Here is a 27,600-nt window from a genome sequence, read left to right on the forward strand (position 1 = left end):
AGATTCCTCTTAAGGAGGAATAATCTAAAATTAGAAATTACAATATATATTTGTCCTCACATATTCCACTAGATGACAAAATAAGATGTAGTGGAAAAAGGACAAAAAAGAAATATATTAGGATACCTTGGCTTATATCCTAATATATTATAATAATAAATAAAGGAGTTTTAACCTTGGTTTATAAATACACCAAGGAAAGATTACAACTTCTAACACCCCTCTTTAATCTTTACTTGGGGTAATTACATCAAAGGGTATTAAACCCAAATTTACAAAAATCTGCAACTTAATCTTCAATATGAAGTAATTTGATTGTCTTCAAGACATATGGAACATTTGTAGATCCAAGAGAAGCGCACGAGTCCTTTGAATGTGGAAGCATAGACACATCTTCATATGTGGAAAACCAAGAAGGTTCCTTGATGGATCACCTGAAAAAAGAATAAGACAAATATCCACAAGTAGAATGCCATCATATATGCAAATTGTTAGAAATGCAAATTCGAAATCCTTTTGAATAAGGATAATAAAAGTCTCATAGAGAAACAATGAGTAAAACATGTTACCACAAAACAATGGAGATAACCTGATATCAAGATAAATTATATGCTCAAAAAATTGTCAACAAGGACAAAGTGAGTAAAAATAAATGAATGTGTTCACCAAATGCAATGGAGTTAACATGATATCTAAAATAAGCCATAAGCTCAAAAATGAGCATAATATGGGTCAAAATGACCAATCTTTATGCAATAAGTCTCTCATGAAAGAAACATACTAATGCACTAATGACCACAGACAAGGCCAACTAATGATACTTGCATCAATCTTGCATCAATCACGTGGATATAGACAGTCCACTTAATGAATCATCCCACTGCAAGCTAATGGGGGTGTCCCTCCATAACATGCATGACTCATGATCTAAGCAATAACGTATGCAGATCATTATCACATTAATATATGAAAATAAAGTAAAAGGAGAGCCATGCTGATCAAATTAGAATTAGCATGATTTGTTAGGAAACTCAAACGAATGGATTATGAGGATTTAACAACATATTGCCTTCAAATTGGATCAAATCATCTGAATTTGGAGAGAAAACTCCAATAATAACATCCTCTTCATGAGGAACAGAAAATGGAACAACATGGAGGGAAACTCCATAAAAATATTATCCTATCAAAATGGAACAGATAGGATCAAAAAATGAGTGCATACCAATATAGGATGGAGGGATACTCCATGGGCCAGATAAGGAAACTATGTATCAGTTATACTGAGGGGACCTACATAGTTAACCTTGAAAAAATATTAAGCTCCCTATGCAACTCAAAATATCATATAAATTATGTATATCAATGGTATAACACCATAAAGTGCCAACACGGGCATAGAATGATGCTATAAAAGCATAGAAGTGCAACTATGGGCACATCAAAATATCAAAATGAAGGCAAATGTGTAAGATTACTCATAATCCAATCAAAATAAAATGATTTAAGGAAGATCAACTAAATATAGATATCAGGTATCAAACTCCATTGAGTGTAAACATGAGTATTTAATTCATTTTGCAAAGGTATATATTAATTTTTGAATCATTATAGTCATAAATTATATATTTATCTGGGCATATATGTGGGCCCCCATATATACTCAAATAAATATACGAAAATAGATTGGTTAAAGAAAATAATCACCTTTCCATACTTAATATTTTGGAAAGTCACAATTTATAAAAAGTCACAATATTTACCTTGGTTCAAAAATATAACCTCAAAGTAATAAGAATATAAAGTCATGGGGCAAGAAAAGATCTCCCCATTTTTTTCATACTATGCCTTCAAGATTGGAAGTGATTCAAAAAGAATTTTTTTTTTTGAAATAAAACATTAAGAAAGATATAACTAAAAAAACTTAGTAATTAATGATAGAGGTCAGATCTGGTAGATAAGAATATACTAAAAAAAGTTAAGAAACTTTTCTAAAAAAAGCTTGAGAGATAGAATATTACACTTGTCTGACAATGAATGATTACCTGCCAAAAATAGGTTGACAAGAGGCAATGATAAAAAACAAATGATGCCTCTATCAAGAGCTAAAAAAAGAAAAAGAATCTTGCATGAAAAGACCAGAAAAGTTACCTCTGAATCTAAATATAGAGAGATTAATCTGAATCCCCCATTGCAAGTGGGGCAAACCATGTCCTGCCTGCCATCCAGGTGAACGATGGCATGGCACTGGTGGCATCAATACGCAATTGACATCTCCGATCAAGAGAATCTCTGAATGATTCCCTAAATAAACATGTTAGCCTATAATAGTCGAATCAAAACATGCTGGAATTACAGTGAAACGAACAGTCTAAAAAATACGAAATAACTAGTAGTAAGAACTCAAATAAGCAGATGTGCAACTCCAGCTAAAAATAGACCTGTAAAAAAAATATTGTATCATTTGTCATGATATAACTCAAGCACGGCATCAACTCTGACAGCATTATCATATCCCTGATTCCTCCTATTTCTTCTGACCAGCTGGACTTGCTCTGCCGTGGCTCTGGCAACACCATTTCTACCAATATCAATTTCCCTTCCTTTGGCAGAGGTTGATGACAGTTTTTTTCAGAATTTTCTCGCACTCTTCGTCTTCCCAGTCATGCAAAATTATCTTCATAAATATTTGAAACGCTAACAAACAGGTGCGCTAATTTCAATTGAAAGGTAGGTTTGTTTTCGATACAACACAGAGCAGAGGCAAGGTGGGGAGAAAACAACCAACAGGAGTAGAAAGAAGATATTTTGGTGAAGGGAGAAATCATGGCGGAAGCACTTGTACTACGCGGCACAATCGAGGGGCATTTAGACCATGTGATGGCCATTGCGACGCCCATTGACAATTCGGACATAATTGTATCCGCCTCGCGAGACAAATCCATCCTACTGTGGCAGCTCACCAAAGACACGAACTATGGTGTTCCCAGGCGTCGCCTCACGAGCCACTCTCACTTCGTGGAGGACGTGGTGATATCATCTGATGGACAGTTTGCTCTTTCGAGCTCCTGGGAGGAAAAGACGGAAGATTGGGGGCGGAAAAATAGAGTGTTCAGAAAACTTTAAAAGATGTGGAACTTCTTCATTTTACTTTGAGAGATCTGAGGCTGAACACACACATGCACATATGGTATCGTTGCATTTCAAAGCACAATAGTCACAATTCAAATTCTTCAATGTCGAGCATGGGCAACACATGGCTACGTGGTTATCGGAGGAGAATAAATTTCTTGAGAAGAAAAGATTAAAAATCTGAACAGAAGAAATAATGTTTATAAATAGGACCTACAAATATAATCAATCTTGTAGATCGGGTCTGTTCACTAACATGTGAACGTACTCATCGTCAATTGGGATTTCGTTGTCCAGCGATGCCCAATCCTCATCGAATACCCTATTCTCCGTGCTTTCATTTGACATCTTTGACAAATTTATAATCATACTGGTGAGAGCATTAACTCGATATAGAGAGAATGAACCTAAATCGGAGAACCCAGATGAAAGCTCAGCACGAGCGTCATTAAAACTCTTTTTTCAGGCAGGATAACGAAAAGCATAAGATGGAGAACATGGCAAACAAAGAAGCCATGAAAAATTGTAAAAAAAAATTGCACATACAAATGACATCCTCATACAAAAAAAGAGGATAGACAAGACAGATATCAAGAGAGCATAGAAAACCCTTTGGCGGCAAGCCTTCCAAAGGGGGTTAGATGAAAACTAATATAAAATAAGAAGTAACCTGTACAAATTAGAGCACACAAAAGTTAATCGGGTTTGGCGGTAAACCAGCCAAATCCAAAAAAAAATTCAATTTCTTCCATCTTAAGAAGATTAAAGAAGAAATTAGTGAAATCTTCAAGAGCCTCCTTCGAATCGTACCTTCATGTAAACACTCAAAACAAAGATTAAACTGCTCTGATACCATGTTAGAAATGGAAAAAGAAATCTGTAAATAAACAATACTAGGAAAGAATCTAAGTGAGTAAATGCATGAAAAGATATTACCATAAAATAGGAGAGAGAAAGCTTCAAGCTCCAACACCATGAGACAAGATATTTGGAAAGGGGAAAGCAAAGAAAACCCCTTGTGACATTATGAATGAGGCATGAAAAGCCTAAGAAGGAAAAGAGAAAGAGCAAGAGAGCAATTGCTCATACAATAATTGAGAAGAGGAAGAAACCTCATTGTTGTGAAATGAGAGAAGAGGGTCATCTCTTAAATAGAGATGAGAGAGAGGAGTTAGAATGTAACTCCCATGTCTATGAATGCCACCATTCATAAGTGTGTGAGGCCAAGTGTGAGATTCCTCTTAAGGAGGAATAATCTAAAATTAGAAATTACAATATATATTTGTCCTCACATATTCCACTAGATGACAAAATAAGATGTAGTGGAAAAAGGACAAAAAAGAAATATATTAGGATACCTTGGCTTATATCCTAATATATTATAATAATAAATAAAGGAGTTCACCAAGGAAAGATTACAACTTCTAACAGGGATGAATGGCTTATGGCATCCAAGATGTCTGTATGGTGCCAAAACAATGCACAAAAGGCCTTACAGTGTCTTCAAAAGGGTTGTACGGTGTGACTAGAAAGGATGTACGGTGTTACCAAAGAGGGCCGTACGGTGTGACTAGAAAGGCCGTATAGTGGAGGTGTAGGCCGTACGGCAAGATATTTCTCCAGTTTGTACGAGGGAGGTAGCAGGCCGTACGATACAAGAAAGTGCAGTACAGTGATGAATATAGGATGGCCGTACCTAATATTGGCCATACAGTGTCAGAGGGAGGCAGTGTATGGAATGTAGACCAAGTACGGATGGAGAAGAAAGTCTCGAGATGCCATTGTAAACTTAAAGATCACAATTTCTCAGATCGAACCAACAATAATGGAGATTAGGAAACAAATAACCTTCAAATAGTATTTGCCAAAGAATGCTGCTCCGATTTGCCAGATCCGAGCGAAGTATTACATGCAACAACAAAATAGGGTGAGCACTGAATCCCACCGAAACTGCATGAACCAGATAAGGAAGATTTTTCACTTCCGAAATAGCGAACAACAGAGAATTCCAACAGGAATTCTTAGTACAGAGAAAATAATCCAAATTGCATACCTAAAGACTACCTACAAGCCATGCTTAAATACCCATCGGGAAACTTTTTGAGGGTGTACAAAGATAGCCGACGGCGACACAAACTACAGAAACAAAAAATAAAAATGGGTCCGAGATATATTAAATGAATCCGCCTGTTAACAATAGTTTGATAAATGATTTATTTTATCACAGAAACATTACATAACCTACCACCAAGAAAAAGGAACATAAGTTCTCTAGTCTATAATTCCTGTAATTGTAATGCATGCACACCGGTCATCAATGTGAGTTGTGGTCGGAATCATAGTCTTATGGTCATATATATACTGTGTCTAAGAGCTTTCCATGTAATTCTACCTCGATCATCGCCACTACCAAAATATCCATTTGTAGCAATTCTTCGTTTACACTGATTACATAGTTGTTTTCCCCTTAGCGATCAAACAATGGCCTTATTGGATTGTCCTACTATGTGCTATGACTTTGTTGCTATTAATGACAACCAATGTAATAACCCTAATCTGGTTATAACTTGGACAACACCGAGTCTACCAATTTTCTTATTAATTAGATGTTTGACATTTTGTCAAACACTTGTCAAGCAAACTCTTTACTACTGATAACTAAGGAAATTAAGCCCGAACCAATTCCCACTGACTGTGCTGAAAGATTGTAAATTAAATGCATCGTCTTTGTTAGTGTTAACACTTGGATTTTGAATGTATCAATGTATATAGGAATGAAGTGATAGTGCTGTAATAGAGCAACAATTAAATTCAGTTTGCGCATTTCTGGAAAGACAATCAGTTTTTGGTAAACACCTTATAACAGTAACAACTTCAACTTTTGCAAACTTTATTGATGGAATTAATGATAACAGCTATAATGAATTTGATCTAAATTCCAATAGAATATAAAGGAACCTGTTGAATTCACTGCTACGATAATTGTAATCACCAATCAATGCTCACAGCTCTCAAATATCAAGCCATTTGTCAATAAAATCGTCCAGCTTTAGGCACAGGCTTCCCAGACAAGATCACAACCTTTAATGAATAATTGTAGGCCTCAAACATGTAATTGTAGGCCCTCCAATGCAACCATAGGCCTCAAGAATAGATTGCAGACCCTACCTCATTAAACACAGGTCTCCTGGAATTAATCACAGCATTCAATATGTCCAAACTCTGCCCAGAAATGAAACAACATCCACTAGCATTGAAGTTCGCACCCCAATTTGTAATTGTAAGGGCACGCAAAAGAGTTTACACAATGTCTCCCACCAATGCAATGAAGAATATGGTCAAACTCAATCTAAGTCTCAATTGCAGTCGCAACAGTCAAGAAGCTACAACCATTTCTTATATCTCAGCACAACAATACCTTCCAGCCACAAACAAATACCGTAAAGGATGTTCAACCAATATCCAAAATACAATTAAATCACTATACAATAGCAGTGATTCAATATGCTTCTCAGCTTCAAACCGTTATACTTCAACAAGGGAATAGAAATCATCAAACTTAGAAAACTCTTCATAGGCAACACAAGCAAATAGACAATCGGATGATTCATTTGCTTCATAAAGCTATCTTTTGTAAGGCACTTGGCTTCACCAATGCACAATTAATTAGAAGCTTCCATTAAATTCTTTTAATAAATAACTTTCGTAACACGTGCCTTCATGAAGTCACTTTTCACTTAAGAGGCTTCAACTTTTAAATATAGCAACTCCTAGCACTTTTATATTTAATACTTGACTTAGGCCCGTAACTAATTAAATAAATGGCCCCTTCCAATTATGACTCAATCCTCAACTTAAGTGAAACTATAAAGTTAAATTATAACTTTATAATAAGCCATTTAATGATTTAATAATAACTTGGCCACCAAAATAATAATAACTTCCAAAATACTCATCCTTTAAATATGTCGTTTGAAACAATAGTAACCTATTATTTCCCTATGTGACCAAATGCACTTTTCAAAAATAGAAAGTGTCCCTCTCAATCATCACCTGACTTGTCATAAATAGCAGGTGCATGAAACTAAGAGCAAAAATAGTCCAATCTGAGTCAAACGAAGACCAAACTGGAACATACTGAATTGTGAAGAAAACAAGACCCTCCCATAGCCAAGCCTCTGCCTTAGGAGATCCTCTATCCATAATAGTTAGCCTACAAGGATCACAATAATAAGCTAATCTTTCAAACTTTGATGTTGGCAAAAATGGGGACATTACAACCAAAAACACATCCACTTGTGACCGCTCACCAAAATCCATCACAGCGCCGACACTATGATACACACATCATCAAACGCTATTTAACCACACCTTACATTCAACAAAATGATGTTGTCGAACATCAAATCCACATTATAATTAAATGGCTAGGTTAGTGATGGAACACATGAGTGCTTGTTAAGAAATTTTGGGTAGAAGTAGTATTAATTGTAGTCTATCTCCTTAATCTGTCTCCAACAAAGGTTGTTAAGGAAATGACTCCTGAGGAAGCTTGGACTAGACGCAAACTTAGGATCAGTCATTTGAAAGTCTTTGCCTCTTTAGCATTTGCTGATGCCGAACACTCCAAGTTGGATTCCAAGAGTTAGAAACTTATGTTTGCAGGGTACAGTGACAACCATAATGCTTATCGACTGATTGATGTAGAGACTGTCTTTTCTTTAGTTGTGATGTTTCCTTTGATGACGAAGGAGGACCTCATCAACTTTTCTCGTTTGTGCAAAATCCTAAGGATCATGTAATGTATTGACAACACACCTCAATGGTACAAAACACTTCCCTTGTATTGAGTTGGTACAACTCAATTGTACTGTTCAACACTTCTGCCATGCTAGTCAATGCACTAACACTATATTGGTTAGCACACTTCCACTGTATTACTTAACACACTTCCACCATGCTAATCAGCCAACTTCGATTGTACCTGTTTTCACCATACTAGTTATCACACTTCCATTGTATTAGTCAACATATTTCCACTACACTAGATGGTACACCTCCAATTTACCAGTCAACACACTTCCACCGTACTAGACAATATACCTCCACTATATGGCAATGACTTCGACTTCGTCGCATAAGTTTGAATTCGCACAAAGTCTCAAAATAATTTGCCTCTTTTGTTGAAAGCAATCTGATTTACATCAAAGCACAAAGTCTTTGAGTGCATATACAATTTGGCAGAATTTTCTTGCCTTGCTAGAAGATGATTATTAACAATGGGCTCCCTCCTTTATATAGGAAAAGAGTAGAGAGAAAGGTGGAGAAAGAAGGGGAAAACCCTTAACCACCCTGACTTATTCTCTAAAAAGTCACTTTGACTTGTTCAAAGTTGCATACTTAATGCACTTGCAACCTGATTACATGTTACTACTTTGCATGTAATACTATTACATACAATTACATTTTGTTTTTCCATTACATGTAATATGTCAAATTACAAATTAAAAATGACGATGAAAATATTCTAAGTGCTTGACAAGACATGACTTCTATTACATCATCCTTTTTCGGCTTCATGCTGCTATAGGATGCTTAATGGTTGATGTGCTCATGTTTAGTGGAAGCATTTTGATCTAGAACATGAACTTGCATCCTTGATTGTTCCGTTGAGTGTTCATTGACCATTTTTGCCTTTATACATTCTATGCTTTTAATCAATCTTTCACCTCCTTATATGCTCCATTATGTGATCTCGCTTGCCTACTGTTCCTCTTTCTTCTTTACGTGCATGATTGAAGGGCTTTTAAGCAATGAAGGTTGAAGGACTTAAGGTCAAACCAACTCTTTAACTAGGGTAAAATCTTTAAAATGAGGTTTTCTAGGAGCATTGCATATGAATGGACAGCTAGTTTTTGGTGAGAAAATGAAGCATGGATGAGTCCATTGCATGCTTGTTGATATACAAGTACATATTTTGAGATTTTGGCATATGTAAATGACTGGAAACTTTTGGGACAACAAATTGATGTATGCATTTTGAGCTCAAAATGTGTGCTTATATGGTGGAAAAAACCAAAAAACAGTTTTTTGGAGGGCTGGAGCATGTGCGGACAACTAGCTTTATTTGGGGAAAATGCATGGGAAATGGGCAGCATAACATCTACTTATTAAAAAATATTATTTTCTCATCATAAGCACACGTGCAAGCAACCATCACCATGAGTTTTAAGTCATGTGACAATGATATAACAAGCACGGTCGAAGTGCGTGCAAGCGTGAATGTGCGCATTTTGGATGCAAATGCATGTTGCGAAGTGAGCTCGCTTTAGTTAGTAGTTTCATTCAAGAATAGGTTTGTTTAATTCCGATCACATATGCAAGCAAGAAGAAGAACTTGCTTATGCAACTTGGAGAAATAAGACGGAAGATAGGAGCACATAATATACAAAACAAATGCAAATCTGAAAATGAAATGAAAAGAATTGCAAATAAAAAAAACATATCAAATATATACAAGAAAGCCTTATGAAAAAGACATAGAATGATACCTGTTTCCTCAAGAAGCAAGAGAAAAAGTATTCTAATCTCTTACAAAAAAGTTGGAAATGAATCCAAAGTGATTTCTTGGATTTAGAATGATTGCAAGATGGAGAGTTAAATAGATTTCAAATCTTTGCAAAATTTGAGTCAAAATTTGTAGCTTGCCAAGTATAGAAGTTAGAGATTAAAATTGCGCCATTTTAGCAACTGTTTTGACAAATCAATGTGCATATGCAATGCATTTTGAAGATGGCATCAAAGCATAATATATAACTTGAAAGAGTTACACGCAAGCTAGAAATGATAGGCAATGCTTTAGAACTTACCTTGAGCCAAAGAGTTGATGGTTTGGTGAAGAGAAATGCTCAAATACAAGACATTTTTGGGCAAAAATATGCCTTAGATGGGTTGTAGAATGAGAAAACACCTCTTTAAACTGCACTTTATAATAGCTAGGAATGATCCTTGGATGATTTCATGCAAAAATGACCCAAAGATATTCAAAATCCATCAAGTATTGACCAAGATATGAGTAAAGATGTGCTTTTTAGAATAAAAACCATGTGCTTTGGAAGGCAAAGTCACCACCCTAAAGGCCAACGGTTATAAAATGACTAATGATGCACTTTTTGATGACCAAAGGAAATGATTTTGAGTTTAAAATCACCACTCATATGCTTTTTGGTCTAAAATGCATGTAAAGAAAGTAATAATCTGCTTTTTAGTTACGAAAGCATGTGCTTTTGACCTGAAAATTGGTAACTCTAGGCATTTACCTTAAAACATGATTAATAACATGCTTTTTGGGATGAAAAGCATGTGTTTTGGAGACCAAAAAGCCCACCATATGCATTAACATATCAAAAACCTCTTATTGATGAAGTAATATGTGTTTTTAAGAGGAGCATGCTTTTGATAATGCATGTGCTTTTAGGTTCAAATTCCCCACCTATATGCATTTTAACATTAACTCAAGTCAATAAACATATTAATAAACTTTAAAAGTGCAATACCATGTGCTTTTGGGTTCAAATTCCCTGCTTATAAGCACCAAGTCATAAAATTCTCTGCTTTAAAAAGTTCACTTATATACATTTATGACTTAAATTTATTGGCAGTGGGGTTTATGTTGATATATGCTTTAAGTGAAAAAAACCCCACCTTTATTCATTTTTATATGTCTAATGTAATTATTTTAAATAAATAACTATAGTTTTCAATAAGGTAACATAAAAATAAACTTAAAAAGCCTAATTTTCATAAAACATTAAAAACTATGATCAAATGAACTCAGAATGAGCTGAAATTTAAAATGGATGTCAAAATCCACTTTATATATTAAATATAATTTTATTTTCTGCAATTGCCAATAAAAAGTTCACTTTTGGAGGTTTTTTAATCACGATGTGTTGTCGCCCTAAAAAAAATCACCTTTTTCTTCATAACTTGAGTTGGGCAACTCTGTTTGAGGCCTAAGTTAATTTGAAACAAGTGGAGTTGCAAGGGCTAGTATCACAAGGCAAAAAAAGACTCAAACTATTTACAACAAAAAGAAAAACACACAAAAGACGTGAGATTTTACTAAAAATGAAGCATTTGCAGTCAAAGAAAACTTTTTTCTTGAATTTTTTAAAGATTAAACTTGACGAAAACGTTCAAAAGAAATGCACGAATAAAGTTACATAGAGTACAATTCAGGGATGACAAATTGCCTTAGTGACACTTAACTAATACATTAAAACAAATAGGGTACACCTACAACTCCACGAGAAAATTGGGCAGGGTTGCCACAATTTTGTGATGTCAAAATTGAGGACAACAAACCTCAACAACATCTAATCAATGAACAGAGGAGAAATTAGACGGAGTTTTGAGAAGTTCAATGCTAGTGATAACAAACAATTTGTAAGTTGAGCTTAATCAGTGGAATAATGTAATTTTGATTATTATTATAATATTAATAAATTTATTAAGGAGTTTGCAATCAAGGGACATCTGTTAGAGCCAAATTAACGAGAATCCGAATTGGATTGGAATCGACAAAGGTCGAATCAAATTGCAAATTGGCCATGAATAAGAATTGAATCGGCCACGAATTGACAAATTAAAAAAACCTTTGAAATTTAGAGATTTTAACAATTTAGAGCATATTTCATGCACCTTTTAATGAACATAACTTATATAACTTAAACACACTATAACACCATCAAATAGAACTTAACATACATAAACATGGAACATAAATGATAAATCCATCACATATGTAACTACATTACACATAAAATGTAAATTGTAGCTGAAGTAAACAGAAATCATAGGATCATAATGAGTCATATCATAGAATGTATGTAAGATGAAGATCCATGAAACGCATGTCTATCAGTATCTGTAAATAAAATGAAAAAACAAGGCTTAAGCTCAAGCCTTGTTAGCATCCTTAAGGCTCGTAGCCTCATTGTTAGCCTCTGAGTATCCTTTCTGCTTTCTACAAAGGTGTCTAAGGTAGGTCCTAGAGGACTACTAAACCATAGCCCCTGTATGTAAGATGGGCTCACGAACAACATCACTAGGACTTGTGTCTGTATGTGCGCATGTGCGTTCGCTAGTGCTTGAACGTGCTCTAGCTGCCTCCTTTGTCATGGCCACAGCCTCAACCTCTTTATCTCCCTGGTCAACCCACTCATGGTCTGCCTCAGTGAAGATTGGATTCACAGCCTGAGTGAGCCACTTTGACTTTGGATTAGTCTCCTCCAAAATGATCGCAGAGGAGTTAGCGGCCAAAATTTGTCTGATCCTAAGATGGAGGTTGTAATGAACAAAGACAAGAGCATTCAACTTTTGCACAGATAACCTATTTCTTCTCTTCTAGTGGATATGCTCGAACATGGACCAACTGTAATCACATCTAGAAGCGTTGCTTGGCTAACTAAGAATGCAAATGACAATTTTTTGAAGTTTTGGGGTTGTGAGCCCAAACATTTACCACCATCTATTTGAAATAGGAGAAAACAAAAACAATTAGTCTCATTTACAACTTTAAAATTACAAAATAAAAAATAAAAATGCACAACTTATAAGCCATAAACATAAGACTCAAGAATATATTATTTTTACGTGGCTGTATTGTTGTCCGAGCATCTATGGCCAACCTGGTAGAGGAAATTGACCCTGCTTTATTATTGAATTTGTCTAGCTCAATTGTTGTAGCTGTGCTATGCTCATCACTATTCAACCTCTAGATTACTGTATATAGGCCGTTGAGAACCTCCTCATCCACCTTGAATTTAGGATGGAAAGCTAATGCTGGATTTAGATATTAAGCTGCTGCATGGATGGGTTGGTGAGCTGATTCTGCCATCTCCTATCAATGATCTCCCAAATAGGGGCATACTTCTCTTGCACTCCTGGCTCTAATGGCCTCCTTGACGCTATCCATGCCCTCATATATGTAACCCATAGAGGGCTTCTCCACATCAATAGTTTGTTAGAGAGATACGAGGGGCTTAGTGACCTGTATACAATGTAAAAAAGAATATTTGAGTCAAAACTTAAATATAAAACTAAAAGTAAACTAAATCATTAAACAAATAAATAATAAATACTAAATGTTAAATTGTAAGAAATTGACGTCAAGGGTTTCTTTAGTAGGTTTCCAAAAACCATCCTCATGAAAGGTGCAATTCGCCACATCTACCCCTACAGTGGTTGTAGCATAGGAAGATGTAGTCCTCTCTTGCCCAACAAACATGCTCCTCAATTTGCCCTTGATGTCAACATAGAGTGCAGTGTGATGAAATTTGAGGCAAACCTTGTGATTCTTGGACGAGCTAACTCCTTGCCTCTTGTGTAATCCCTCATTGTGGTAAGGACGAATGCATGATTGTAGATAAACTTGCAAATATTTTTGCTCATTTCTATGCGTGATTTGACCCGCTCAAGCTTGCCAATTTCCTCCAACATGAGGTGAAGGCAATGTGCTACTCAAAGACATCAAAATATGGTGGTGTGCCTCTCCATCAAAAGTTTACCTACAACAATTTTAAATTAATTAGAGATTTAAACATGTTAGGAAACTTAGAATTAGAAAAAGTTCAAAATTCAAATAAATTTATTTTCAAAACTTGAAAAATTAAAAGTTTACTCGCAGTAACATAATTTGTTGCATAATTTGTCACCACCTGCACCACATTTTCTTCTCCCACCTCTGCTATGACTTTCTCAATAACTTCACATAAGTATGTGGCGTTTTTTATATGAGCCGAAGCATCAATGGATATGAGGAACATGGTATATCCTACAAAATAATGAATTATCATGGATCATGTCAAGAAATTAACAATCAGCAAATCAAAATTTAACTTATTCAATCACAATTCACAATTCACAATGCATGTAGGAAAGTAGAATGATCAATCACCTCCATAGGAAATAAGAAAATTGAAAAGTGTTCTATTCCTCCTATCCGTCCAACCATCAGTCATGATGGTGCAACCCTTTTTGGTCCACTCCTTTTGGTGGTCCTCAAGCTTAGCCTTCATATCCTCTACCATTTCATCTAAAAGGTATCCACTCAACTCAACCTTAGTTGAGGCTTTAAACCTCGGACCACAAATAGCAACCACATCTATCATGTTTTGCCAATAACTAGCCTTGTCACAAATAGATTATGATTAGAAGTTTAGATGACAAATCATTATGTAAACTTGTAAAGTGAATCTACGATTAATCAATGAATCATTAACAAGTAGATATAATTAAAATTTTACTTTAACCTTATAGAAAACAAATAAAAAAAATCAATTACTTGACTGTAATAAATGGAATGTTGCAAAAGTACCAAATTTGCAAATTTCTTTTTTGGCAGCATCATGAATCTCCTTGTTCCTTTTTCAAACCTATGTCGTCAAGTGTGGGTTGTGAGCTAGGAATAGTGCGGGGTGCAAAGTAACTATCCAATTTGTTCTTCCGCACTATAGGCTGCAATAGGTTGGAATCAATCTCAGTATAAAAATGACTAGCACTAGCATCAACACTAGCACAAGCACTAGCACTAGGATGAAAAGGAGGCATGGAAGAACCCTCTCCAACACAGCCCACAGATGTGGATGCAGATGACGTTACAGGAGCATGGGAGCCAATAGCCCTTAACCCTTCAAGTTGCCTTTTCTTATTTAATTTCTCTTATTCATATTTTTCTAATGCCACTATACAAGTTTGTTTTGCGTCAACAATGTTTTTAGTGCAAATTGTAATATCATGTCTAGGTATAGAAACAATGTGGTATTTGAATCTATAAATGCCACTAGAATTTATATCATTACAAAGCATACATTTTGTTTGAAATTTAGTTCTTCGAGGAAAGTCTTCTGTGTATTTCCAACATTTATCTCTTCTACCCATTATGGAAAATGAAAGTTAAGGCTATTGCAATAAGAAAATTGAAGTAAAACTCAAAGTTTGAAACTAATAAACAAAATAGAAAAGCTTAATTTGCAATTTAGTAAAACTAAAGATAAGATAAGATAATAATATTAATGTCCAACAAAAAAACTAGAAAGGTTCGTGGAACTGAGCATACAAATAGAAGAGCCGACCACACTAGAAACACCAAAACGGTGTCAGAAAAACAGTTGAAACAAAACACTAAAAAACATTCAAGATTTGTAAATGAAAACTAAAAAAATGAAATAAAAAATGAATAATACACTAACATGCAATAAAAAAATCAAAACTTATCTCTTGTAAATGAGTTGAGGAGTGTTGCTATTAACTCTTTAATGCTCCCAATGCAATCTTATGGCCTCCCCAAATGGATTTTTGATCTCTTTGGCGCTCTTGTTTTTTGTTGGTTGCAAACGTGTGGTTTTTCTTTTCTTTTCTTCTCTCTCACTTTTCCTCTCTTCTACTCATTCTAAACAATTAGAAGACTCTTTAGTGACAAAGAGGAAAAGCAAAAAAAAAAAAACCTTAAAAAAAGATGTGTTTTTGATTAAAATTTGACTTGACTTTTTGCCTACCTGCACGACCGATTTTTCACGATTCTCAAAGATGATTTTGGCGATTTTTTGCACGAATAACATGAATCAGTGATTTATGCGATGAAATTGTTGATCTGGTTCATCGGTTTAAAAATAATTGCGAACTATGAATCGAATTGCCAAACTGATGACTTTGGCGATTTCACGGTGATTTTCGTTACTATGGTTAGGGCACCTTATTGCAATACTAGATAAGGGAAAGATAGTAAGGATACCCTATGGCAAATGGCTTTCTTACGAAGTTTTCAATCAAGAGAGAATTGCTAGGGCACCCTATTGCAGTACTAGTTAAGGGAAAGACAGTAAGGGCCCCCTATTGCGATTGGATTTCCTATGGAGTCTACAATCAGGGGAGAATTGCTAGGGCAACCTATTGCAATACTAGTTAAGGTAAAGACAATGAGGGAACCCTATCGCAAATGGCTTTCTTATAGAGTCTGCAATCAAGGGAAAACTGCTAGGGAACCCTATTGCAGTATGAAGGGAAAGATAGTAAGGGCATCCTATGGAGTTTGTATGGAGTCTGCAATCAAGTGAGAATTGCCAAGGCACCCAATTGCTATACTAGTTAAGGGAAATCCGCTAGGGCACCTTATTTTAAGAGCCTTTCTAATAGAGGATATGAGACGTAAATAGATAAGTGAAACAAGCACCCCACTAAGTAGACTACCTCGTGTGGATGCCTAACACTTGCTTCTGAGGCCAAAGTTCTACTCTTGGGTTTAGTATGGAATTGGCTTGGGCTACTTACCATGGCTCAATTTTCCTTTGAAGCTTATACATATATGTATATACTTATGTTTAATTTGTGGTTGTAGGGTTCATAGTCAAGGCTTAGATAAGAAATACATTTTGTAAATCATTTTCCTAACCCTAGCTAATTGCAAATTGTAAATTATAGGGTTAATCAAGAATGTGTGTATAATGTATATACATCATGTATGCCTTGTGTCTACATATATTCATATGTCTACTATGTGTGTTCTTTGTGTCTTCATACTTTCATCTGTTTACATCGTGTCTTTATGCATCAATATGTATACCTCGTGTATGCTTTGTATTTTCTTGCATTGTATATATTGATTCCACATGGAAAGATTTGTGTAAATTGTTATTGCTTGAGGATAAGCAATATTGGGAAGGCTAGACTGACATGACCCCTCTTGAAATGGGACCCAATGATTACAAATGATTAAAAATATTAAATATAAAATAAAATATATAATAATAATATAATTTGATATCTTATGAATACGTTAATATGATTATATAATCAAGTATTATCATCATATATATATATATATATATAAAGATAATCATTGATACTATTGAGAATAAATGTATATACCTAAGTAAGATTAAAATGAGAGACATTGTTGGCATAGGCGAACAAACCTTTTGATCGCAAAACCTTGATTATAATGATGATAGGAGAAAGGAGTCGACATTGACTGATCAAAATTAATAACAAGTAAATAATAATTGGTATATATATATATTTCTTCATTAATATTGGTTCAAAACATTTATTCAATATATTAATAGTTCATAATTTATTATTATATCCCAATATAAATAATTTATATTCAAACATATTAATAATATGGTTCATTGTGCTCAATATTTCGTTAAACATACTTATTTACAAAGTACTTGATTAGTCATCACACCGTTTTGGGTCAAGGGCCACATCATATGATTGGACTCCACCCCAAGCAATGCTAGTAAATGCACCCCTTGGTGGCGTATATAAATACATTCCATGGGGGTTAATAAAGGCATCGATCAAAGGTGTTCGTGGGATTCACATAATAAACAACAAATACATAAGAATATAAAGGGCATCAAAGAAGCCAAGGGGGGATAATTAAATTGGACGGAAGGAAAAACATAAACAAAAGGAAGTCAAATACCTTATATCATTGATAGGTCGGGGCACATTACAAAAGGCTGAAATTATAGGGTGAAGCCAAAATCATAGGGTGGAAAATATTATATGTGGGATGTTAAGACTTGAAAGTAGTAACATATATATGAGGTACATATTCAATATCCTTTTTACCATTAAACTTTACTATGTTAAATATGATATACAATTATTAATTCATGGGTTATGTTAATAGCAAAACAAGTAATAGCAATTAACGTAACAATCTTGTGAAATAGGGAACATTACATTTATAATGGAAATATATGATAGGAATAAATATTAAAAGACCATAACATGCATACAAATACAAATGTAGCCATATGGAATAACAAAGGAAATATTTATGTAATAATATACACACACAAATGTTTATAGTCTATCCCCTTATTCTCTCTTTACAATCGTGGGAGTTGATAGATGGTGTTGTGTAGGGAAAGGTGGAGTAAATTCAGAGAATGTATTGGTGTCAAGCACCCTATGACAAGTAAATTCACGCTCTCCTTAGGGTCGAGTGTAAGAGAAAAGTAAAAATTTGAGCTTAAATTTGTTAACTACCAAATGCATTATGAACTTCTTATTAATTGCGCAATGTTTGTGAATCATTGGAAGATAACCTCGTAGTCAAAGGCATGATAAGTATATATGATGGTAATGTATACCAAGTCAATTCTTTAATGAATCATTAACAAAACCAAGCATATAGGGATTTTGCACAAGGGAAGGAGTAATTTGATCACATTGAGGCAAAAAAAGCCCAAAATGGGTGAGAACTATGAGGGAGCCTTGAGTAAATTGTTTCCATAATCGAGAGTAGTAATTCCACCATCTTCCTTAGGGTAAGTATTTAGGAGAGGATCAAGGAATTGGAGCTTAAGTATTTATTGTTTCTAAATATGATGACACATGATTGAGAATTGACATTATGTTAGCTTGAAACATTATAAATTATTATACCTAAGCACAATTTGAACCCTCAAAGGGTAATTTTAGAACAAAATAAGTAATACCCTATTAGAGGTCATTACAATTTTATCTGACGGTTATGTTATTGCCAATGAATCAACATGCATGCAACATAACACCAATGAGTCCACGCTGATAGAATAATTGAAATTTCAAATAATATCTTTGATTTCACAAATTTGATGAAGTACAAAGTGAAATATTTGAGGTGATATCTCCAACAACAGAGCAGGGTGGCTATTAACAATTGAAACTGCATCTTTAAACTAGGGAGGGTATTGCACTTTCGAAATTGCAAATAAATACTCAATTCTAATTGTGATCGCATATATACAAGAAAAAATAACTCCATTACAATTAGCTAGGGTGCTAGCCAATGCCTTATAAAGGCCTCCAAGAAGTTTTTGGGAAGTTGCAATGATTTGACATAAATTTATTTTATATTTTATTATTTTGGCCCCTTTTATTTTATAACTAAATAATTAAAGAGGTCCTTTATAATAATATTTAATTTTTGGGACCCTCAATTAATTAATTTAATTAATTTACTCTGCATTGATTTGGGGACATTACTGATCAACCTTTGAAGGTTGTTGATTTGGGTGTTTGACTTCCATTTGGTCCATCTCATAAGAGGGATGATGCAAATTTTGAATTTGATGATGCACCACTTGAATTTCCTCCGAATGATGTTCCTCTTGTCGAACTTGTTCCAGAACCTATTCTTGTTATTCCTCCTGCCTCTAGTGTTGGTTCTTCTTCCCTTTGGCCTAAATGGTGAGATAAAGCCATTAGTGATCTCTGTCTTGATGAGCAAATTGAGGATAGATCTTCCAGAAACAAGAGCAAGCAGCAAAATACAATCAGCTTTTCCCTCATGGCCAACATCATATTTTTTTTTAGCTTCAAACATATATTGAGGCTAAAGGGATTCTTGAGTGGAAAAAGGCTATAGAAGTTAATTGTCAAAGTCTTTTGAAGAATAATAGTTGGGTTCTTTCTGATCATCCTCTAGGGAATAAGCCCATTAGTTGCAAGTGGGTGTATAAAGTCAACTACAAAGCTGACAAAACCCTTGATAACTACAAAGCTCGTCAATTTGCTTGGGTTTCGTATAGAAATAAAACATTGACTATAAGGACAATTTTGCTCCTACAACCAAAGTGAGTACCATATGGCCTGCCCTTGGCTTAGTATCTTAGTCTGGTTAGGAACTCCATAAGATGGATGTTAAGAGTGCCTTCCCTAGTGGTGGGTTGTAGGAAGAAGTTTGCATAATACAACCTTTAGGTTTCATGGTTGCCAGAAAAGAACATTAGGTGTGCAAATTGATGAAAACACTGTATGGCCTAAAACAAGTGCCTCGACCTTGGTACATCAAAATTGTCAAGTATCTTACAGATAATGGCTTTCAGAGGACCTCGTCTAACTCTACTTTGTATATCCAAAACACTAGTGGTAATATTCTTCTTGTTGTTGTCTATGTTGATAACTTGATTATCATTGGTAGTTCGACACTTTTGATTGATTAGATCAAACAGAATTTGTGTCACTCTTTTGGCACAATAGTCTTGGGACTTTTGCACTATCATTTAGGTGTTGAAGTATCACATGGTAAAGGTAGTATCTTCTTATCTCAGTCTAAGTATGGCTATAGTCAAGGGGACAAGTATTGGATGTAGGAATGCAAATCTGCATCGACACGTAGAAAGGGTCAAGTTGATAACTTGATTATTATTTGTAGTTCAACACTTTTGATCGATCAAATCAAATAGAATTTGTGTCACCCTTTTGACATGATAGTCTTGGGACTTCTGCACTGTCGTTTAGGTGTTGAAGTTTGGTAGGCTGAAGGTAGTATCTTCTCATCTTAGGCTAAATATGTCTACTACTAAGTGAACAAGCATTGGATGTAGCATTGCAAATCTGCATCAACACCTAGAAAGGGCCAAAGCTGATTGCCAAATCCAATTCAATTGTGGTGAATGAATCAACATTCAAACATTTGTTGGGTAATCTCATCTACCTTTCTGCTACTAGTCCTAATCTCAATTTTGTAGTGAACTACGTTTTGTGCTTCATGATAGTCCCAAGGCCAATCATTGGGTAGCAACAAAGGGTGTTGCATTATGTAAAGGGCACTTTTTGGCTTTGGTTTCTGAACAACAAAAGTCAGGATTCTAGAGTTATTGGTTTTGCAGGCTCAAATTAGGTAGATTCTGTTGATGGTAGAAAATCAACACTTGGTTTAGGATTTGGAGTCACATGGACTAGCAAGAACTAACAATCAATGTCTCTTTCCTTGATCGAATATGAGTATCGAGGAATAGTTAAGGCAAATTGGCGTGGTTAATAGATTGACCATTAAGGTAGGGTATTAGAATATTATATTTAATATTTATTGATCATATTGTGACATGTGAATATTGAATAGTTTCTAATTTACGATTGTTTCATTATAGAAAGTGTAAAGAATCCAACCGGTTCTAACTTCTAACATCAATTCTAGTGGTTTGACATTTTGTCAAACACTTACAATTCAAGCTGTAATACTACTGTAATGAGCCCTGCTGGCTCACTCTAGAACAGTGCCGAAGAATTGCTTTGCTTTTGTGTTTTTTTGAATATATATAAATATTTTTTTGAATTTTTATAATACATATAAATGCTTAAACCAAGAACATGAAATGAAACAACTGATAATGCTAGGACAATTCTATGAGTTGCAATTATAACACTTGCGATTTTTTACGAAAAATAATTTATTGATAAATAACTAGCAAGGTACCTGTAATTATTGTTGACGCTAATTATATTGTAACCATGTCTCAAGAAACTCCGTGCCAACCCTGTATATGGTAGCCGAGGTAATAACGTTGCTAGCAGATGCAATGTTGCTGGCATAGGAAACCCAAATGTAGCTCTAGTAATGCAAACACTGCTACAACAATCCCTCACATCACCTTCTCAAACTGGCCACCCAAGGATATATGCAATTGCAGATTTAAACCTCCTTAAAGCAACAATCTTGTAACAAAAATGAAGGCTGAAATAATGTCATCCAACTATTAAACCCTTCTGATATAAATTGCAGCAAATAATGAGATTAAATTGGTATACTTCAGCACCAATTTGTCAAATCCCAAAAGCAGAAATAATTCTCAAAATTGGAGCACAATTCACTGTATATTTTCAACAGCTGAAAGTGCCAAAGGAATGGGGGAATCAGTTCTCTCCAACAGCTAATGCTGAAACCCTCAAGAGCTCCCAAATTCATAAAAAATGCAATAGATAAAAGATGATTTAATCAAAGCTAGAGGCTTGTTTTTATAATAATTAAAGCCAAATCTTCTTCAACACGCCAATGGCCAATAGCTTCTTCCATACACTTTTCACTTCAATGCAAACTTTGTTTTTGGTTGCATATTTGAATTTGTACTAATATAAAAATGATAATCATTTACTCCAAAACTTTTATTTAATTCCTTGGCATAGTGTTGGCTTTTAGAGGATCGCTGCAAATGTAATAGCACTGCCATAATGTCTAGTATGTCCCTTCCAAATGGCAGCATCCTCTTCTATTTGTATGAGGAATAAACCAAGAGGAGACATGTCCCTTCATGGGACATTTCTATTCATCAATATAATTAATATAATGGCAAATTTAATTATATATATGATTAATTCAAATAATATTAATTTCTCTTTGATCTCACATGTTTATCCTACTAAAGCTACCAAAACATCAACACGTAGGATTCCATAAATTAAATAAATAAATGACCCCTTCCAATGATGACTCAACCCTCAACTTAAATAAAATTATAAAGTTAAATTATAACGTTATAATAAGCCATTTAATGATTTAATAATAATTCGGCCACTAAAATAATAATAACTCCCAAAAATACTTATCCTTTAAATATATCGCTTGAAATAGACGTCACACCATTTATTTCTCCATGTGACCAAATGCACTCACCTAAAATAGAAAGGGCCCCTCTCAACCATCACTAGACTTGCCATAAATGGTAGATGCATGAAACTAAGTTCGAAGAAAGTCCAATCTGAGTCAAGCGAAGATCAAACTAGAACATATCGAATTGTGAAGAAGACAAGACTCTCTCATAACCGGGCCTCTGCCTCAAAAGACACTCTATCCACAATAATTAGCCTATGAGGATCACAATAATAGGCTAATCCTTCAAACTCTGATGCTAGCAAAAATGGGGACAATACAGAAAGAATGTCTTTGTAATCCTTTAGATGATCTTTTTATCATTTTATTTATTCAATTATTTACCAAAACAAAGGTGACACTAATTTTTGAATGATTTTTTTTTTTATTAACATAAACTGAAATCAGCAAAATGGACAAGAGAAATCTGCAAATGGTGAATTGTCACAATTCAGAAGACACATTTGTGCACAATGGAGTCATCATAAGAGAAAAAAATGTGGAAACTTGGAGGTTACCATGCAACCTTGCGAAACTGTTGGTTTCAGTAAGTGGTAGTTTCATATTGGATTGACAGTTTTTTCACTGCATGAAGTGGTGGTTTTGCTATCCGTATAGAAATATTATGTACCACTTAGAAATTCTTTAAATTTCCTTGCTTCCAAACTCCTAGTGCCTTACGGCATTCATAAATGGTCTGTACAAGGACTATAGTTCATTCTGAATGCTTGGGAATCTTCTTTTGTGATGGTTGTTATGTTTCTTTTTTTTTCATGTTGAAAGCTAATTGCTTGCTCCAAGCAAATAGTTGTTGATGACCATTGTATGGTATAACTATTATAGTTTATGAATAACGAAGTATGCCAAATCATTATTAAAACTCCTCTTAGAAGCATTCATGCTGGTCAGGCTACTTGGCAGATTCATTTTCATAGGTCAAGTTGTCGCCAGCTTTCACATGAAATTACACACAAAATAGATATAGATCGAATTAACTCAGAAGAATGATCATAGCTTACAATATCATTGGGAATATTAATCCAGTTATTCAGTCCATAATTTCTAGTTTCTGCAATCATTTCTGATAACCAAGCATCATTTCAATTCTGACCATCTCTTTCTTATGGTTTGTATGATTGGACGCACTTTTCAGGACCTTCTCATTTTTGTGAAAAGGTACAAGTTGTACCCTTATGATTTCTTTTGCTATTAGTTAGTTGCAAATTTGTACTTCAAATTGAAGGTCTCTTTTCTACTGCGAATTGCTGAACAGGCAAGATGGGGATTGGACCGTGCTGGAATTTTGTATCAAGAGACAAAGCATGTTCCTGGATTTCACTTACTATACACAAGGTTTGCACTATGTACTATTCTCACAATATCAGTTTTGCAGAAACAGAGTTATGTAGTTGTCAGCTGTAGAATTGATCAATTGGTGTTTACAATTTTCAAGTTCAAATAGTGACTTTAGTTGTGCATACAATATGCTTGCCTAAAAGCCAAAGAATAAAGATCCAACACTGAAAATTAAGATTGTTTTCTTTAAGGAGTTTTTGCTATATCTGTACTTCTCGTTCCATTTTTTAAAAAGGTGCAAATTTCCTTAGTGAGTAAACTGACTGAAACTTTTTGCAATTTCTTAGAGGATTAGGAGAGGGAACCACCTGTCCTAAGCTTGTACTCAGTGAGGGAAAAAAGCAAGTAGTGTTGAATGAATCATCTGACATTCTGCAGTTTGCTGATCTGAACATTAAATCTGAAGAAGATTGCTTGTATCCATCTTCCCTTAAGCAGTCTGTGCAAGAATGGGGTGATTATCTTGTTTCTGACCTTTTTGATTCTTTGTTGGATGCAATAGAAGAATTAGTTGCGAGTAATTGAAATTTCTTTATTAGAAATGATTTTCTTCATTCTGTGGTTGCTATGATGACAAAATCAATGTTTTGAGGCCATATTATTGCAAAACAATTTCTTGATCCAATTACAAACTGAGTTCTAGATACAGGCTTATTATATGCCTTCAAAATTTTAACTGGAACCCATCCATAAACATATAAGAACAAATTCTAAGAAATTAGCTACAATTAAATGCCTTGACAACATTTCTCATCTACTTTTCATTTAATATTTCCCTGGACTTGAAATCTGATGCTCTCGACGTGAAGCTTAGGTTGTGTCACTTATTATCTAGGATATCTAATTGATAATGCATCAATGTCTCTAACAATTCTGAATGGAATTTTCTACATTTGTATGTGTATTGGGAAAATAGAAATGCCAGCCTGATGTATATCACTGCAAATGAGAAATCCTAGAACCTATTTCTTCTCCAAGTGCCAGAAGCTTATGTTTCAAATGCCCCGAGCTGCCAGAATAGCCAACAAACTTTCCAAAGAAACTCATTAAATCATGTCTGGTCTAATCTTTTTGTGGGTTCAGTTCCCTATTTAGCATGCTAATGACATTCTCTCCAATGATTAAAGCTTTACACTCAACCAGTGCTATTACTTTAGCTGAAGTTATTATATCTTAATGAACTATAGGTTAAGAGTGTTTGGTACCAGGTCATAAGTATTCCTTTATGACCTGGATTCTTTAGTCTGACCTAAACATGTTAGACAACAAATATTTACTTCATACTTGGTAAATAAGGATCAAGTTTCTTGTCCTTACTGTTCAATTGTTAAAAAAATGTTATTGCAAATCTAACCTTGATCATCTTGAGAACATAGCCTACACATCCAAATGCAGCCAACTGAAGAATATGGACCTTTCAGACCACACATACAGTTATATCCCTAGATGATGCCAACTATTCATCATCATATTAGCTAGAAGAAAATACCCTAGAAGAGGTGGAGCATAATGTGGAAGAAATAGTGGAAAAGGAGCACCAGATCAGAATGTGCTGTAAGATCCCCCTTAAATCTGCTAAAAGAAATTAAACCTTTACTTGATGCATTTTTCCAAACAGTTGGTGTACAACCTGAGTGCTGAAAATGCTGATACCATTGTAGTGTTCTTTCTATGGTTATTATCATATTTTATGGAATGGCTGTTGTCGGTAAAATGTATAATGTAGCCGACGGGTAGAATAGTATCCGAACGGGCGCGTGACGCTTGAGTCACCCCTTCAGAAAGGTATATGTATACGTCCGAGATGGACTTTGGAGTCATTAGAGATCATTGTAGTCATTGTAATCGGATTGTAATCTACAAGTGCATACATGAATAAAGTACCTGTTCTGAATCGAATCGTGTTATACATGTGTTGAACCTCTTACCCTATGTGGTAAACATTTGGTGCCGTTGCCAGACGAACCTGGAACGAAGGAATGATATGAAGATTGATGCCGAATTTTCCAAACAAAGATCGAAATAAGGTGAAAGATAAGAATGAACTAAGTACAGCAAAAGAAATTTTAATTTTAACATAGCAAGTAGAATGCAGACAGAGACTTCAGCAGATTGTCGAGGGGCACTGAAGGGGTGAAGAGGCACAGACGGAGGGAGTGCACTCACCTAGTAGGCTGAGGAGTGCCGAGGAATTGTTGGAAGAAACTCGACAACGCTTGAATTTGGTGGAGGAAACAAGGGAAGAATTCCTTAACCTGTATACGCCGAGGGGAGAGTGTTTGAATGGAAGGGAAGCAACTCGCACGGCTCGGAGTGCCGAGGGAGCACGAGCGTGGAGGGATCTCTTCGTTCCCGATACACCGGACGAACGAATATAGGCGGAGAATAGAATGTCACTTGAAGACTTTTCACTAGACAACGTAGTTGTTGGAAACAAGACTGTTGTCCAGAACAGCGTGGAAGTTCAGAACAACGTGGGAACACAGAACAGCACGGAAGTCCAAAACAGCGTGGGAACACAGAACAGCGTGGAAGTCCAGAACAGCGCGAGAACACAGTACAGCGCGGGAGTCCAGAACAGCGCGGGAACACAGAACAGCACGGGAGCTCAGAACAACGCAGGTACACAAGTACCTCAGAATCCAAGGCAAGTAACGATGGCTGGCCCTAAAGAAAAGTTACCCAAGTTTCACGGTGATGGTTCAGCAGACCCTATCAGACATTGTAAAACGTGTGAAACCATATGGACGGCAAATGGCGTGATGGATGAGGATGATTGGGTAAGACAATTTCCAGCGACCCTACGGGGTGTGGCGATAGATTGGTTTTCTGACACTAGTCCTCAGAAACTTAATACATGGGAGAATGTTAAAAAAGAATTTATAGCAGAATTCAGATTACTCCAAGATGATAATGAAATAGTGGCAGAAATCTACAACACCAAACAAGGAAAGAATGAGACAGTCCGAACCTATGCTAGGCGACTGAAAGAATTGATCGGAAAGATGGAGAGTCCACCAGCGGATGGGTTGAAAAAAAGGTGGTTTGTGGAGGGGCTACGGTCGACTCTTAAAAAGAAAATGAAGATTGTACCACTGGCATCGTACATCGATGCGTATACTCGTGCCATGGATTTAGAAAGCGAACAGAAGACGAGTAAGAAGAAGAAACATAAGTCCTCTGATTCAGATGATTCATCCTCGGAGAGTAGTAGTGATGAGGAATCAAACAAGAAGGTGAAGGCACTATAGAAAGACATGTTACGGATGATGAAAGAATTCAAAAATTTGAAAAAGAATTCAGATATAGTAAAAGGAGAATTGTGGTGTATAGATTGCAAGGATGGCCATACGAAGGGTTCATGCTCGAAGAAGCAGTTTTGTGACATCTGCCAGGTGGCGGGGCATTCCCTGAAAGAGTGCCCGTTTAACTTGAAAACAAAAGGACACCAGCAGGTGTTACTAACGCAGGAAGCCTCGAACAATAGCAACAATGCGGGCAATGATGCAACTTCAGGTGGATATGGAAATAATAATAGACGCGGAATGGGTGGAAACAATAACAATAACAATGGAGGCCAGAGTAGAATACAATATGATGCGAGTGGACAGTTGATGATACAGTGCCGAGCATGCAATCTTTGGGGTCACTTCGTGAGGGACTGTATTACGAAGGAGGCG

General features: G+C 35.4%; 1 protein-coding gene across 1 annotated transcript in view; it reads left to right on the forward strand.

Moving 5' to 3' along the window:
• The window catches only part of LOC149554665 (uncharacterized), a 253,826-nt gene that overhangs the window by 45,213 nt on the left and 181,013 nt on the right, over positions 1-27,600 (forward strand). Inside the window, exons 2-4 of the mRNA XM_089828725.1 lie at positions 23,718-23,740; positions 23,838-23,917; positions 24,208-24,374. Coding sequence (XP_089684851.1) covers positions 23,718-23,740; positions 23,838-23,917; positions 24,208-24,374 — 270 coding nt within the window. The remainder of the gene's footprint in view (positions 1-23,717; positions 23,741-23,837; positions 23,918-24,207; positions 24,375-27,600) is intronic.

The sequence above is a fragment of the Cupressus sempervirens genome, chromosome 5 (genome assembly GCF_028749045.1).
Source record: "Cupressus sempervirens isolate cs-2001-9-10 chromosome 5, ASM2874904v1, whole genome shotgun sequence".
In the NCBI taxonomy this organism is placed as follows: Eukaryota; Viridiplantae; Streptophyta; class Pinopsida; order Cupressales; family Cupressaceae; genus Cupressus; species Cupressus sempervirens.